The sequence below is a fragment of the Polypterus senegalus genome, chromosome 18, assembly GCF_016835505.1.
Source record: "Polypterus senegalus isolate Bchr_013 chromosome 18, ASM1683550v1, whole genome shotgun sequence".
NCBI lineage: Eukaryota > Metazoa > Chordata > Cladistia > Polypteriformes > Polypteridae > Polypterus > Polypterus senegalus.
The window spans coordinates 30,429,121-30,446,354 of record NC_053171.1 but is presented as its reverse complement, the minus strand read 5'-3'; the positions used below and the strand labels follow the sequence as shown (position 1 = coordinate 30,446,354).

At 38.1% G+C, this 17,234-nt stretch overlaps 1 protein-coding gene across 4 annotated transcripts in view; it reads right to left on the bottom strand.

Annotated features, from left to right (window-relative positions):
* tdrd9 (tudor domain containing 9) overlaps positions 1–17,234 on the bottom strand; it is a 178,663-nt gene that overhangs the window by 108,334 nt on the left and 53,095 nt on the right. For all 4 annotated transcript variants that reach the window (XM_039741781.1, XM_039741784.1, XM_039741783.1 and 1 more), the window contains exons 5-8: positions 13,042–13,164; positions 3,945–4,025; positions 1,730–1,894; positions 1,251–1,354 (exon numbers count right to left, since the gene is read on the bottom strand). In XM_039741781.1, coding sequence (XP_039597715.1) covers positions 1,251–1,354; positions 1,730–1,894; positions 3,945–4,025; positions 13,042–13,164 — 473 coding nt within the window. The remainder of the gene's footprint in view (positions 1–1,250; positions 1,355–1,729; positions 1,895–3,944; positions 4,026–13,041; positions 13,165–17,234) is intronic.

Here is a 17,234-nt window from a genome sequence, read left to right as displayed (position 1 = left end):
AACTCGATTCACTATTTCACTTGTGTCTCCAAGCTGCATGATGCATGTTCTGGCTCTGTTCTTGTTTTCTCAATTTGTAGAGTGTTGGATACCACTGTACTAATACATCTGAAGAGATGCATGTGCCACTTCTAAAAAGTATTCAATAATGTTATTCCCAACTTCTCTTGTATTTTGATACTATTCATTGTTCTTTTCTTTTTCATATAGTCACGCTATACTTGGGCTGAAGCGATTGAATCACCCTGAAGAATCACATTGTAAACCGTCAGAGATTAACAGAACTGATATGGTTGACATTTAAAAAAAAAGTGCATTCAAAGCTTTAAAAAAAATATCAATTCTGTTTCAGTTTTCCTTCTTTGTTTCAAGCCATATTTTCAATATAATACATGACTTCATCCAGGAGCTAGGTTCCACTTGAATCCAAGTCAATACATTTTTATGGGACTACATCACTTTGACATCTGTCAGTTTTTCGCAATTAACACACTAGTGCAAACACACAGACACTCCAAATTGAAACAATTTCGTTTAAACTTTATTTTACAAGAATGTTGACATCTACTGCAAAAGTTGGCTCGTGATGTCACATCATTTGAGTTATGTTAAATGCAAATAAAGTATTGTAATGACCCTTGAGTGAGAGTGCAGCTACAGGTTGTCCATATATTGTAAGCTTATTACAGCTATAAAAATTTAAAATACATTAACAGAGGATTTCTAATTTGAAGAAAGCAGACTTACCATATTTTCAATGAGCACATATGAATTTACAATATTACAAATTCTGACAATCAACTAATCATTACAAAATACTAGTGTCTCCAGTAAATTATGGTTAGAAACTCAGCAATGTCACATTTTTTAAAATTTCCCTGGTGATACCTATCGTCGACCACACTACTTGGCAGTGTACTCCATGTACCTTCATGTTATTCCATGTACCTTTTCATAGCTTCATCTTAGTCTAAGCCTGATGCTCTGGATATTCAATTGTCATCATTATTCATGGTATTCATATTCAAAATCCATATTAACCCCTACTTTCTCTTCTGTTGTTTTTTTTCTGTTCTTCATGTAAACCATCATTCAGAGGACAATGACTTAAATGGATGAGATACTGACAGAGCTTAGCTGTAAGCTAACCAAGAAAATCTGATCACCTGAAGTGTCTCTTCTGTTTATAGTGTTTTATAGAGCTGAAAATATTCATTACTCATTTATAAAATAAAAATATTATTGCATACCTGTGATCTGTTGTTTCAAAGTCATCAAACTTTTGAATAAGGTCTACAGCAAGGCTGTACATTGCCCTACTTATGGCAAGTTCTTCAGACTGCAAGAAATTCCCCTAGGGAATTGGAAAAATGATAGCACAAATGCAAATTCTAATGTAGGAATTATCAATTCAGCTGCAATCAGTTTCAAAGTGAAAGGCATAAATTAGTACAAGTGCTCATTCACTGGAGGAAAACAAACTAAAATGCAGAGGAACAACTACAAAATGTAATACAAATGCTTTAACTTGTATTATTTACCATATTTATTTAGCTATTTCTCAAAACTACTATCAAAACAGCACAAAACAAACATGCTGTCAAAATCCTGTTGGTTACAATTCAATAAATATATGGTTCCCTTTTTTAATTCTAAGTAAATCTCAGTATATCACAGTACAGAAAAGACGACTGTGCTAATCCATCAGCTGCAGATCTAAAAATCTTACATTATATGAGACTAGATGTTCCAGATCATCGAGATAGTAATCCTCAATCTCATGAGATATGCCTTCCACTTCAAAGACGGTGGCTGGGTTCATGTGGCTCCGAACAGGATTTCCAAAATAATCTGCAAATTCTTTGCAGTTAATGGTAGCAGACATAAGTACAACCTGTAAAGTACAACCATAAATTATCTCCTGGGAAGTGACAATTGAATAACTGTGCAACAAAAATATAGTTTGAAAGAAACACTAAATATCTAAAGGAAGCAATATTCAGAAAAGACTAAAAGGTGCTACAGCAGAAAACCTAAGTTATAGCATTTCCATTGTGAAATTTATAAAGCAAAGCATGTGGCTTATTTGGGATGCCCAAAAGGTCCATAGTTAGGAAAAGACATTTAAAAAACTTAAGGTTAAAGATTATTTCTATATTATATTTAAAATCAACATCTTTTGTACAAAATGTTGAAAGGCCACAACAACAAAATATATAAAAGGAGTACCTAGAAAGAAACACAATAAAATCAAGTAAAAGTAAAGATGGCCCAGACACTTTGATGCATGTTTTTACACTGTTGCGGAAGTGACACACTGTTACATCATATCAGAGGAGCAGATAAAAATAGAAGGAACATGGTGAAAAGATGAAAAATATTCTGAAGAAAAAAAAAAAAAACAAAATGAAGAATGTTTGATCGCACTCAAATATGATTGATCTGTCAATTGTCACCTCCCCTGGGGAGTCGCAAAACATTCAGGCACTATGAGATTTCAGATCTTGCACAGAAATGGCTTAAACGTTTCATTCAAGATGCCATTTTAATTCTGGATGGATTTCATCAGAGGGACTGTTCCTGTACTTGCTGAAAATGGCACCATTTACCATGTGACCCTACTTTAGATAAGCAGGTTTAAAAAACAGAAGGCTGAATTATCATAGTGTAAAAAAGGCAGGAGGGAGTCAGGTGTGACAAGTTAATTCATTCTGATTAACATTTATATTTCAGCCCTCTGTAAATTGGGACTCTAAACAGAAATTGACTTGATTAGCAATTCTCTAACGATTAATCATTCAGAAGATCTGGCAACTTCAACCACAGGACTTCAGGATGAGTACTGAACAACTCTGATTGGTATGTGTTATGCTGCACATGAGGTAACAACAAGCTGGACCTTCTTTATTTAAATACTAAATGCCTTTAAATGTAAACCTGTGGTACAATTGGGAAGATCTGCTTATAAATAGTAAATTCAGAAGTTCTTGTGTGTGTTGATAGAGGCTTGTTGTTAATTATATCAAGTTTAAAATAAATTTGCATTTTTAAATATTTAATGTTTAAAAGTTTACTGTATTTTTAAAACGCTTTATTTTACAGAAATAATCAACTTTGACTTAAGTTCAATGTGAAATTTTAAAAATTCTAAAGGAAAAACATGGCAGTTAACTCCAGGCATTCAAAACCTGAGTTTATACTTCTTTTAAAGCAAGTTCTGTTCACATTATATCACAATATGCAATCTTTCTCATAGTGTTCCTTGGAATGCCTATTTATTAGCTCTTTTCTAATTGAAATAACTTCTACTGTCAGCCTTGGAAAATGCCCAATAAAGTACTGAAACCTCAAGGGAAGTAACCATCTTCATGAGCTCTCTTCACAATACAGTTTTCTTATTCTTTTACATTCAAACCTCCTTGGCATTTCGCACAGCTTTTTGTATATTGGTCAAATCTCTGCAGATTTTCACCAGCACATTTCTTCATAGATTCGAGCCAGTTCAAGATAAACACTATAAGAAGAATATCCAAAGCAACTGTAAAATGAATCTCAACTCCCTTACAAAACACACAACAGAGACTCAAAATAAAATCATCACTTAGTACTGATACACAAATGTTGAGAAATTAAGGCAAAAGACTGTTCCAAAATGACAAAGCCTTCATTTTTTATTCATTCCAGCAGTGCTGAAATACTGAACAGAGTCTGTATGAACAGACCAGATAAGTGTTTATACAGCAGTGAATTCACACAGTGCAAGTTAAGTAAGTGAAAGTGATCAAACATCCATTCATCCTTTTGCCTCCAGTGGTGTCTGGCTTGGGCCCACAAAAAATTGCAGTCAGGTGACATCTGGCCCATGAGCCACTAATTGACGATCCTGGTTCTAGGGCACTCTGCTATGATACATATGAATATACTGTAAAGGCATACTAAATTACCTTAACGTAACGAGAATTTGAGTGGAGTAATTTGCGCACAATCAGCAACAGAAAATCCAAATCTTCTGAACGTTCATGCACCTGAAATAGTTTAAAAAATAAATAAATCAATAATAATATAGAGCATTCAACACAAACATAGGCATATAAATATGCAGAATGTTTCCATGAATTAGGTAATATTTTCATTTGATCAATGTAAATAACATTTCAAAAATAAAAGTATATTTTTTCCATGTATGCTTTAATTTCCATGAGTAACATAACTTAAATAATGCAAGGATACCAATATCTGCCAAGGACTCCACAAATGTAAATAAGGTGGCCACAAAAAATGCCACCAAAAAAGTAATTTTTTTTTGTTTAAAAGAACCACAATGGAAATTATGCAATTTTTAAATAAATAATGGCTTTACAGTATAAATCAGCCAGCACCAAAAATAATTCATTACTCTTGATGCAACACCTTTATAAACTTCAGTTTAAAAATAAAATGCTAACAAAGATTTGATTTGCATTCAGTGCATTTTTTAAAATACTTTGGTTCCTTGAGTTTTGTCGAAACTAAACTTTTTTTGTGCCACATACATGCATTAATCAAATTTATAAGTTAGGTTAACAAAAAAGAAGCATTAAAATGTGAGGAACTAAGCAATATTTAAGACATCAAACTTTACATGATGACAAATTACAAATGCAAACCAAGGTCTCTTGATTAAATGTCTGGCCTATATTCATATATTATAAAGACATTTGACGTATCACAATTTCATCAGAGATTCTGCATCAATGTATAAAATTCCATAATTAGACTTTAAATTGGATTATGAAATTTAAAAATACACAGTACAAAACATCTCAGATTTTAAAAAGGGTTCAAAGTAAATAAAATGATAAATAGAACAAACACTACAATGCATCCTCGAGGCAAATGTCCTTGAAACAGCAGACTTCAAGGACAAAAAAAAAATTTTCTTCTGAAACAATAAATTAGTTAAAGCAAAGATTAGCTTACAAAAACAGATTAAAGCAATAGTAATGTATAAATAAATACACAAACACATACACCGATCAGCAAGCAACATTAAAACCACCTGTCTAATATTGTGTAGGTCAAGGCATGGACTCCACAAGACCTCTGAAGGTGTCCTGTGGTATCTGGCACCAAAACGTTTGTAGAAAACTCTGCAAGTCTTTGTTGTGATGTGTGTATCAGAGAGAGGTACGGAGGATCACGAGGGAGATGGGGCGGTTCCTGGTCAGTTGCAGGTAAAAACATCAACTAGTGCCTCAGTGGGGCAGAAGGAAACCCCACCCCTTGAGGTCTGACCAGACCCTCTCTCAGAGATTCAAATCCAGTTTAGAGAAACACAGGCTTCTTTCAAAAGGGAGCAATAGAACGACAACTCCCTGAACGCACTCATCAGTCCAAGCCACAGTGTTAAAAAACGGCCTGTTATATCGGGTATCTGAGAATGAGGGGGAGGTACGAAAGCTGTTAATTCCACAAACCTACCTGCGGCAGGTTTGTAAATTGGCACACCCCCACCTCCTAGGTCGCCATTTAGGCACCCAGAAGACTTTAGAGCGCATTAAGCTCTGATTTTATTGGCCGTGAATTAATAAGGAGGCTTGCCGTTTTTGCACGTCCTGTCCAGAGTGTCAATTGCAGCAAAATCCTATGAGGGACCAAGCTCCTCTCATTCCCATTCCTCTGATTCATGTCCCCTTTGAAAGAAATGGGATCAATATAGTAGGACCCCTAGAACCCTCAGCCCGAGGACATAAATATATATTAGTTCTCGTGGATTATGCTACCCGATATCCCAAAGCTGTTCCTTTATGCTCAGCCACTTCTAAAGCTAATCGCACAGAAACTGGAAGGTCCTTCTGGACCAGGGGGGCACCTTTTACCTCAGAGACTTTCAGGGTAACGGCCAAGTTACTTAAAATAAAGCACTTGAAGACTGTGGTATATCACCCTCAAACCGATTGTCTAGTAGAGAGGTTCAATCAGATTCTAAAACAAATTCTTTGCAAGGTGGTCTGCAGGGACGGGAGAATTTGGGATCACCTCCTTCCCCTCGTTCTTTTTCCTTATCAGAAAGTCTCAAGCCTCTATGGGGTCCTCACCTTTTGAATTACTATACGGACGATAACCCCGGGGCATATTGGATATTTTGAAAGAAGGATGGGAAGGAGAGGTTCTTCCATCTACAAATATATTGGAATATATGACACAGTTACGCAACAGATTTGGAAAAATTCGGCCCATACTTAAGTCACATGGAGGAGAGGTAAGCAACACAGGCCTGCTATTATGACTGTGGTATGTCTCTCCAAGAATTCCACCCATGAGATTGTGTCATGGTCCTAGTTCCTACCTCACATTGTAAGTTGCTTACCCATTGGCAAGGCCCCTACAAAATAAAAAAAAGAGAAAAGGACTCAGACTTTTTGGTGAAGCAGCCCAATCGTCGGCCGAGTGGGTGGATATATCATGTGAATTTGCTGAAGCTGTGAAGTGATCCAGATCCCTCCACCGCTCAGCCCTGCTCATTCTTTGCTCATGAAAACATCCTTAACTTTGGTACTGAATTCCAGACAGAGACAGGAGCTTGAAGCAGTTATCCTGTCCGTCCCAGAGGTAGTAAGCAAAAAACCAGGAAAAAACTTTGACTGCAGAAGATATTGTGACAGAGCCCGGGGTTATACTTCAAGAGCGTCCCTATTGTCTTCCCAAGACAAAAAGAGCAGAAGTGGAGCTTGAAATCAAGTGCATGCTGGAACTAGGAATGAGAGACGAAAGTCATAGTCCTGGGTCCAGTTCAATAGTCTTGGTTAGTAAGCCTGACAGGAGTTGGAGGTTTTGCAATGACTTCCATCGGCTTAATCAAGTCTCCCAATTCGATTCTTATCTTCTTGCCTTGAGTGGACGACCTCCTCAAGAGGCTGGAACATTATGAAGGGGTACTGGAAGGTTTCTTTAAATATGCCAAAGTCAAGACTGCGTTTAGCACCCCTAGTGGGCACTGGCAGTAGTGTGTCCTTCTATTCAGGTTACATGGGGCACCTGTGAATTTCCAGCGTCTGGAGGATAAAGTGCTCTGCCCTCATAACTCGTACAGTGCTGCCTACCTAGATGATGTAGTCATCTAATCCAGTGCATGGAAGGGACACATTAGTCCAAGTGGTGCTGCGGACACTGGGCGAGGCCAGGCGTCTAATCAATCCAAAAAAATTTTTGGGTTGAAAGCTGCAAAATTTAGGCTACCTGGTGGGTCAGGGTATCGTGAAGCCACAGTGTTCGAAGGTAGACACCATATTGAAATGGCCCTTCCGCGAACCAAGCGGTAAGTCCAAGCATTTCTTAGTTTAGCAGGGTTATTACTGCCTGTTTGAACCTCGGTTTTCGGAGAGAGCAGCACCCTTAAGTGATTTAACAAAGAAGAGGGCACCAAACAATGTTGTATGTGGTAAGATGGACGCTGCATTGAGTTACTTAAAACAGGCCCTTAAACAAGCACCAGTATACAAGAGACAACTTTCTGCTACATACGTAACAGTACAATCAGGCTTGCTATTGAGAATGAATAGGGCAGCAAGGGGCAGTTCAACACCAGCCCACCTCAGTCACCTCCTCTACAGTATGCTGCCTGCAGCGTCCACCCACCGAGAACGAACACGGTGTGGCCAAAGGCCGGTAGTGAATCGCCCACCACCATCCCAATTCAACAGGCAGCCATCTGAGGCACACTACAATGTTACCCCCACCGGCCCATTCACCCGCAATGGCCTCCGTTCTGCCACAACCAGGTCACCGCTTGCAGCATTACCAGCCGCCCACCGAGAACGAGCAGGGCAGCCATGTGTGATGGGCGGGCAGTGAAAGTGCTTGCCGGCGGAAGCCGCCCAAGGGACACTACACTGCATGAGCAGCGAAATCGCCCCCTCCGTCTAACCACCGCGTGCAGTGACCCCGGGCCAAACATGACAGAGCAGCAGTTACTAAGGCGCATGCGTCACAGCTGCAGCCTGGTTCGTATGTCGTAGGTCAGATGTCCGTAACCTGGGGACTACCTGCACATTGTAAGTGCTCTCTCCATGCCAACGCCGATGCACTTTCTCAAATTCACAAACTCTCTGGAAGGGCCGCCAGACCTGATGAGTGTGGGCTGCAGGTTGGGGGGGTGGGGTCTTGTCACTTATGTGAGGCAGCTAAAGGGCCCGAGTAATGATAGTTCCAAACCAGACCAGGGGATGGTGGGGTGCACCGACTTTCTCTTTCAATCCCCGGCAGACCATTCACGGGAAATCTTATCCGGTTCCACTGCCCACTATGACACCACATCCGATCCCGAAAAAAATCGCTTCCATTTCCAGTGCTTTCAGTCTCAGCGTTTAAAGCCGGCATTTTGACATATCTAAATCAGTTCTGCTTTGGACTCATACCTGTGAACAACACAACTTATTGATCCATTTGCCAGAGCATAATATACGGGTGGCTGCCCCAAACCGTTGATATCTAGGATTCATTCTTGTGACATTTTTTATATATATATATATATATATATATATATATATATATATATATATATATATATATATATAGATATATAGATATATAGATATATACATATACATACATACATGGAACCACACACAGTGGAACCTCGGTTTACGAGTGTTTTGCAAGACGAGCAAAAATTTTTAATAAATTTTTGACTTGATAAACGAGCAATGTCTTGCAATACGAGTAGTATGGATATACTTTGTCTGCTGAGCGTCATGTGATCACAACTGAGCTGATGGTGGTTCTCTCTCTCTCTCTCCTTATCTCGCTCGCTCATCGCGTCTTTTTCTCTCTCTCCTTATCTTGCTCCGCTCGCCCAGTGCGTCTTTTTCTCTCTCTCTCTCTCTCCTTATCTTGCTCGCTCCCTCATCGAGTCTTTTTCTCTCTCTCCTTATCTCGCTCACCCAGTGGTCTTTTTCTCTCTCTCTCCTATTCTTGCTCGCCCAGCGCTTCTCTCTATTTACAGCGCTTCTCTCTCTCTTATCTTGCTCGCCCAGCGCCTCTCTCGTTTACTACAGCATTGTGACTGTGTGTGTGCGCTGTGAAGTGCGAGTCCTCATCTTGCTCCCCAAAACACGAAGCTGAGTCTCAGTACTTTAACACCAGCTGAATAAACACCAGTTTATTCAGTTTGAAACAGCAACAGCGCTGTTATTTATTGCAGCGGTATCTTTATAATGTTCCTTGATCTTTTAGGATGCGCTTATACGGCGAACTGCTACAGCACTGGGAGACTGCGATTGCTTTGGGACACTCTTAAGCGTGTCGTCCCTTTGGGTGGAATTCCACATGAATTTAGAAACTCACACCAGCCATGATTCTTTTTAAAGGTAAATTGCAGGTTAATTTGTATTATGTATTTTACTTTATATTTTGTATTAATCCTTTTTATATGAATAGTATTGGGTTGTGGAACAGAATCATCTGAATTTCCATTATTTCTTATGGGGAAATTCGCTTTGATATACGAGTGTTTTGGATTGAGAGCACGTTTCCGGAACGAATTATGCTCGCAAACCGAGGTTCCACTGTATGTATATATATATATATATATATATATATATATATATACACACTAATAAAAGGCAAAGCCCTCACTGACTCACTTATCACTAATTCTCCAACTTCCCGTGTAGGTAGAAAGCTGAAATTTGGCAGGCTCATTCCTTACAGCTTACTTACAAAAGTTAAGCAGGTTTCATTTCGAAATTCTACGCGTAATGGTCATAACGGTCAACAACATCCGCCATGTTGAACTTTCTTATTTATGGCTCCATCTTCTCGAAATTTGGTAGGCGGCTTCCCTCCACTAACTGAAACCAATGTACGTACTTATTTCGGTAGTATGATGCCACTGTCGGCCGCCATATTGAACTTTTCAACAGTCTTTTTACTTATGGGCCCATCTTCAAGAAATTCTATCGATCAAAGAACTGTCACTTACCGAGTGGTTTCCATGCCCGGAGATACCACCTACCTTTTCCATTCTCTTTGTTACATAATGCACGGCCATATCAGGCTCACTCTTGATATCCGGAGGAACATTCTGTCTGATGTATTGAATGACTGGGACAGGTTCAAGGTGTGGACTGATGACGGTACAGGAGATAATTATACTACACAGGAGCACTAGAAGACTGAAATGCTTAAGCCCTTCACCTATGGTTCTGCATGTGAGTTGATGGCTGCCGCTGAATTGTTTGGTTGTCGCTTTCAAGTGTACGAAATGGCCAAATATTTTACACCTTTCGACAACCGCCAATGCCTCTTAAACATCTTAGATTCACAGGTGACGATTTCAGTAGTGGACACTTTGATGTTTATGAATGTTTAAACTCTCAAAAGCTGGATGTGATTTTAATCGATGAAACCGGTTGTGTGCTTACAACGCTTGACAGATGCCAAATGTCACTTCAACACAACAAATCCTGCAAATACTGTCGTAATTGAAACAAACCATGAAACTCAAACCGATTATGACAGCAGCAATCCAAGCTGTGAGATTTGAGACAAGATTACTGTTCACATGGCCAACTGTAAGTTACATGCTCAAGAGTAAGCTCAGCGCACAGCTTGGTCATGTTACAACCGGAGGGCCGAACTGACAACATGGTATACAAAGAAATCCTTAACAAATAACTATTGGCATATTGTCCCACAGTTTAAAAAGGTTTCATTTTCTTCTTAATAAAAATTTGAATGCAGTACTTCACCACTGCGAAGCGCGGGTATTTTGCTAGTGTATATATATATATATATATATATATATATATATATATATATATATATATATATACACACACACACACACACAGTCAGAAGATTAAACAAACCCAAAATTGTTCAAGTTTTTGACATTGATACTTTTTTTTTTCTCAAGATACCCCTAAAAGGATTTAAAAAATAAACTGGGCCATTACTAATGTTGATAATGGCAATTACTGCTGGAAATGACCAATTTTTAAATTTATCGTTCACATATGACTTCAAAGCTCAATTCTCAGCCTAACAGCCACAATGGTCGAATCCTTTAGCTTATCCTTAGTCATTTTAAAAACTTTAATTTGTTATTAGAGAAACCTTTGTAATTGCATTGGAACAACTGAAACCGGTTATTGCATTCAACTGGTTTGCAAAGTACTGGCATTCCTTAAATAAGAATATTATTCATTTTTTAAAAAAAGGAACATCAAAATACTGTATATTAAGACCCCAAGTTTAAAAAAACAAAACCTTAAAAAAAAAAAAAAAAAAATCACAATTCCTGTCTTCTCAGATTTCCCTGTCTTTACTTGTAGTTTTGACTATTAATACCAGTTGGCTGGTATATTTCTGCTCCTCATCATCTGGCATAAATGTCCCATTTTTGGGTCATGAGGTCTATTGATTTAACATTTAATTAAAACGTAGGAGATTCTTTAATGTCTTTTCTAACAGTTTCCTAAAATGACCTAGTTTTAATGATTTTTACAAAGCACTGATGTTGCTCGCTCATTAAATTGTGGTACAGGGTTAGGGTACAGAGCCCCCTGTATTTTGGCGCTTTTCCACTGCACAGTACGGCACAGCACGGTTCAGTACAGCTCACCTTGGTTCGGCTCAGTTCGGCTCGGTTTGCGTTTCGACTGCAGTTTAGTACCGCTTTAGAGTGGGCGGGATTATTCACATGTCGTTATTGTTGCGCCGCCTCTACTGCTCGCTCTTCATTTTTTTTTTTAACTTGTCCCTACACGGTTTTTAAGTCCGATGGTAGCCATGTGCGCCCAAGTGCTTAGCGACCTCCTGAAAAACATTTTCATTCCGCGTCGCCCCATCCAGCTCTCGCTGGATCCGCTCCTCGGCTACCAACGAGAGGAACGTCTGTACTTCCTCAATAGACCGCGAAACAGCCATTTTTGGTTAAAACATAATGGTGTGTCCGAACCTTCGCTGGCTGTGCTAAAAATCTAGCGGGTCTGTTGTGTCTCGTGACGCAAGTTCAGTGACGCAGTAATGACGATTTTCTCCGGCCAATCAGTGACCAGCAGATTTTAAACGTCACGTTTTGGTAACGGTTCGGCGCTTGGAACCTCGGCTGAGGTGGTACTAAAAAAAGGACCAGGTACTGTTCCCAGTGGAAACCCCCCCCCCAAAAGTGAGCTGAACTGAACCGTGTCATGCCGTACTATGCAGTGGAAAAGCGCCTTTATAATGCTAATATCTCTAAAGGGTACCATGTATAGCTGAGCTACTTTCTCCATAAGGAAAAAAAAAAAAAAAAGGGGGGGTGAATGTTTTAAAGGTGGGCCAAGCACCATCAGATTTGCCCTGAACATTTCAAACTAATGTATTTGATTCAAATGTAGTACAGAAAAACACAAAATTAAAAACATTTAAATATTGAATTGAATGTTAATTGACAGAGGAAACGTAATCCTTTTTTTTTTTTTTTTGATATGGGCTTCAATATTAACTAAAGGATTAACAAGCATGATCCTCAGGATTTTTATTCCCTCCTGATAAAACTTCAAAGATTCGTTGTTTACCATTATCAACAGCTCACAGGAGCAGCACGAAAGAAGCTACACATAATGTATTAACAAAGGGCATACATCTGATGTTGCGTGTGTGTTAGACATGTCATGAGTTTGTTTTTTAAATAAATATAAATATCACATGATATCAAACAATTCCATTCATAACTTCACTTTATCATTAGCATTCAATCCAAACATACAGTTTTTAATTTGACATTTGCAAAAAATGTATTCTTAAAGATTTCTGTTGACAGCTTAAGTGTTTGAAAGTTTTTAATACGAGTTAATCTCGCTTTGGTAGAAAGTGAATCAAATGAAAACAAGACGACAAATCAGTTTTAATCTACTGTTCGAATGGCACTGGTCTTAAACATTTGCTTCCCATTGTATATACCAGTTTCTCAATTAACTTTGAGAAAATTTATTGTATTATTTGCTTTCATTTATACTTTATGCTTTCTTATAACTAGCAACATACTCATTAAGATGAAGGACTGAATGTGCTTACTTCATCTATGAAAATATGAGAAAACTCGACCAAGCTCTTTGAAGAGATGATTTTCTGTAGAAGAACTCCAGTTGTCACATAGAGCAGTCTGGTGTATTCACTGGCTACTTTGTCTAAACCCACCTAAAAGGAAAAAAAAAAAAAAAAAAAAAAAAAACATAAAAGATTAGCTCCATGTATGAAATGATGATAACTAGGTCCTGGACTTGCTTTTGTTACTAGACCCCTAAGCACTGTATGATTATTTCTTGTTGATATACAGAATATTAACATTCATATACACTAAATCTGTTCACTAATTTTGATAAATGAAACATTTCACATACATGCATTTTAAAAACTGCATTTATAACAGTATGTAATCAGATTAAGTTAGCTAAGTGACTAACATATGCTTCAATCAAGAAACAGAACAGCTAATTAACTAAAAATATTCACTATAAAGTATTCACAATAAAGTTAGATTTGACTATAACATTTTATACTGAATACATGTAGTAGTAAGATTTTGTCTTATATCCTCTGTACTGAAATGCACACACTCTGATATACACTAACACACATTTCATAGTGGGCTTTTGCTGAATTAAATTTGTGCTTTTCTTAAATTCATTAATGTGTCAGGTGTTAGAAATTCATTAAAAAGTAAAAAGCAGAACACTTTGGCCACATCCACAATACCACGTTTACATTTAAAAACTGAAGCTTTTAAACAAAAATGATCACTGTTCATGCCAGTGTTTTCACATGGTTTACAAAAGAATTCCGGTCCATGCTAAAACATCCAAAAATGCAGACGACGGTGACCTTCACCTATACTGGGCATGTACTCATATGCAGCAAATATCTTGAATGGACTGTGTATTGAAAAATTCAGAGTGTTGTGTACTTTATGTCCTTTCAAAACTTTCAATGCAGGCTGGACTCTGATACTATACTCTCAGAATAGGAAAAGAAAGAAATTCATTAAGGAATCAGAGGAAACGCTGTTAATTCACTGATTACAGCTGAATATACCAGTCTTTAGAACAAGGCATGGTCATCTTGTCATTAAAATAAAAACAAAACCAAAAGTTAAAGTGACACTCAATTCACACGATAATTGATTATAAGCAGTGCATAGCAATCTGAACACATCTTGTCCCAAAGTGCATTTGTAAAACTAACTCAAACAGATACATAAGAGTGTGCATACATCTACATATATCGTCACTTTATTGCAATGCCCTTTATGTCTCTCACTCTCTCCCCTCTGAAATACTGTGAATTTGTTAAACACCTTGTTATTAAGGCTGTTGCGAATGCAACCATCCTTACTGAACATATTAAAATTACAAAGAAAAAAAGTGACCTGCTGTGCTAAACACAACACCGCTCACTGTTTACACTCAGACAAGGAGTGCCCAGTTTATTTAAAGGAGAAAGCAAAAAGGTCTGAACTATTTAAAGCAGTTCTTTTCATTTTTGTTAAAGATGTGCCTCTTTTCTTCCACTTACAGATCAGCTGGACAACAAATACATTTGTCATTCCTCTACTTTTGCATAGGATGACTCCGGTGATTTCCCCCCCCTTAGCTTATTACTCCACTATTTTTAATGTAAAAGAAAATATTCACATCTTGCATTACTTCTTAACTCTGCCAGACTGCTCACTGTTCACAGGAATTTCAGGCTGCAACAACATGCACACTTCCTCATGTCCCATAATACTGTATTATAATAGGCCTGGAAAAAAATACATATCTGATTAATCGTTATTTTTTATGTAAATGATTCAATATAGATTCGTACTCTTAAAATTGATCTCATGAATCTCTATCCTACTCAATTATTATATGCAGACTTTTGCTTATTATTTTTGGTGTCTTGTCCAATAGATGTTGTTAATAGGCCTGTTAAGGTTTTCTACGGAAAAAGCACTTTATAGCTCACATAAAAAGGTATTTCCATTTTACCTGATTCAAATGGTGCATCGGTAAAGAACTAGATAAAAGCAAAGCCATATGCAAGCTATGCAGCTCAGACGTTAATTGTTTAACACAACAAATATGAGAAATCATTTATCCCAACGTCACCCAAAAACAACCTCAGTCAACATCCAAATGTGTAGAGCCTAAACAATCTACACTGGAGACTGCATGCAGCTTCAAGCTTCTGTCTAATTCACCTTGTGTCCAAAACAAATAACAGAATCGATAGCAGTTAAACCCTTCACCATTGTTGCAAACAAGTGAAGTGAAACAGGTGTATGAACATCTAAGGCAGCAGATTACTACATGACAATCACACATTAAAAACAACTGGGCATATGTGTTGCAGACAAGATTGCTGCATTCCACTCACCGCAGAAGCAAATTATCTGCCTATATAGAGAGCTACTGAGATGACTTGCTGTTGTTCCAAAAACCTTTCTAGCATTTCCAATGCACTGTTCCATTGTGTGACCACATTAATCAAAAAAGTTTGTGTTTTGCCAAGTTCGATAAATGTTGCTCCTTCTTAAGCACTTAACTACCTGCATTGCTATGGTGGAAAAAAGTTTTCAATGTGCTTCACCTGGCAAAACAAGCAGGCAATTGTTACAATTTTTAGAGCAGCCTGCAATAGCGTGTGCTTAAAGCAGCCGACTTGGAAGTAGCTCCATAATAGTGGCATCATGAGTCGGGATGGAAAGTTCTTTTTCTTTTATGTTACATTTATTCAATGCCGCTGTTAACAAGCATCAGCTCTTAAGCCTCATTTAAAATGCTTTAGTTTTGTCAGAGAGCTGAGGACACATTTGAGACGATTAACATGACTGCTATAGGTAAGCAACTGAAGATGTGTAACTTGTAGAATTATAGAAAGACAGGAGTCTTCATGCTGTATCTTTAATTTTGACTAATTATTTTTTAATGTTCTAATTATTTGAAATGTCCAATAGGGGAATTAATTTAGCTAAGAGTTTAGTTGAAGGGTGTATAGAAGGAGATTCATAACATATTAATAGGTTACTGAATTACATTAATTATTTTAAGAAGCAATACTTGATTATTGAATAATATTATTCGCAAGATATAGATATTTTATAAAGTGTGGTGGATGTGGCGACATGCATGTTAGTTTAATTATTTGAATGAGTGCAGTGTTGCAAAAAAGTTTCTTAAAAAGTGCAATGCACATCTGAATCTGTTCCTCGGAGAGTCACAGTTAGGGCGGCTGATGAAATGATCCTTATGGATGACATTGCAGTTGTGACCCATTGGGCTTGCTAATTTGAGCAGTTGTTTGAAGCTGATCCTCTGGCAGCTATGATGTTGGATATCTCTGGGTCCACAGTCGTTGACCCTGATCCTCCATTTAGCTGTGAACCACCCAGTCTCACAAAGACTGCACACGTGGTGAACCAGCTGAGGGGAAAGGAAGGCTGCAGGTACCTGTGGTATCTGGAGTGAACCTCCACAGGCTTGTGGTAAGACTGTCCTCCTGGCAATGCAAGCAATCTTTGCTTTCATCTGGGGGATGGGCATCATCCATACTGACTGGAAAAATGGGACTTGTCATCCCTATCTGAAAAGGCTGATCACCTGGATCACGGCAACTACAGGGGGATAGCACTGCTCTCTTTACCAACTTGGTTGTTTGTTGTTAAAATGCACTCGAAATCAACACAAAAATACTGTGCGTAAATAATATGTGGGTCACAGATTTGCACAAGCGAATCTAGATTTCTTATATAAAAAAATGTTCTCAAAGTTATCCAAAACAGGAGCTGTCTCTTCAGCACTCTCAGAAACCACAGCATCCATGCTGTGCTGCTGTCACTCCCTTCTTAGATAGAGAAGACAAACTTCATGCACAAGCTAGAAAAAAGCAAGTGAACACACAGCCAAGTCAGCAGCTGATTTTAAACGATCCCTGCATCAACTAGTGGGTGACAGAAGTGTTATGTGGTGAGCCTCTGAACTTGCAGTTGAACTTGTAGAGGACACGAAATCCCTGCCTGCATTTACAGAGTTTCAGCGTTTGCCACAGTTAAGAGTTTTTGGGGTCTCAAAAATCTCACAGTAAAAATATTAACTTTTAAAAGCTATTTGTACTGTACATACAGTATAAATAACATGTTTTCAATAAGAGTTGAGGAAAGAGATATGCTAGGTCTGCATACAAATGTTCATTCACTAGTGTTATAGGAGTGTACTGGACCAAGATCA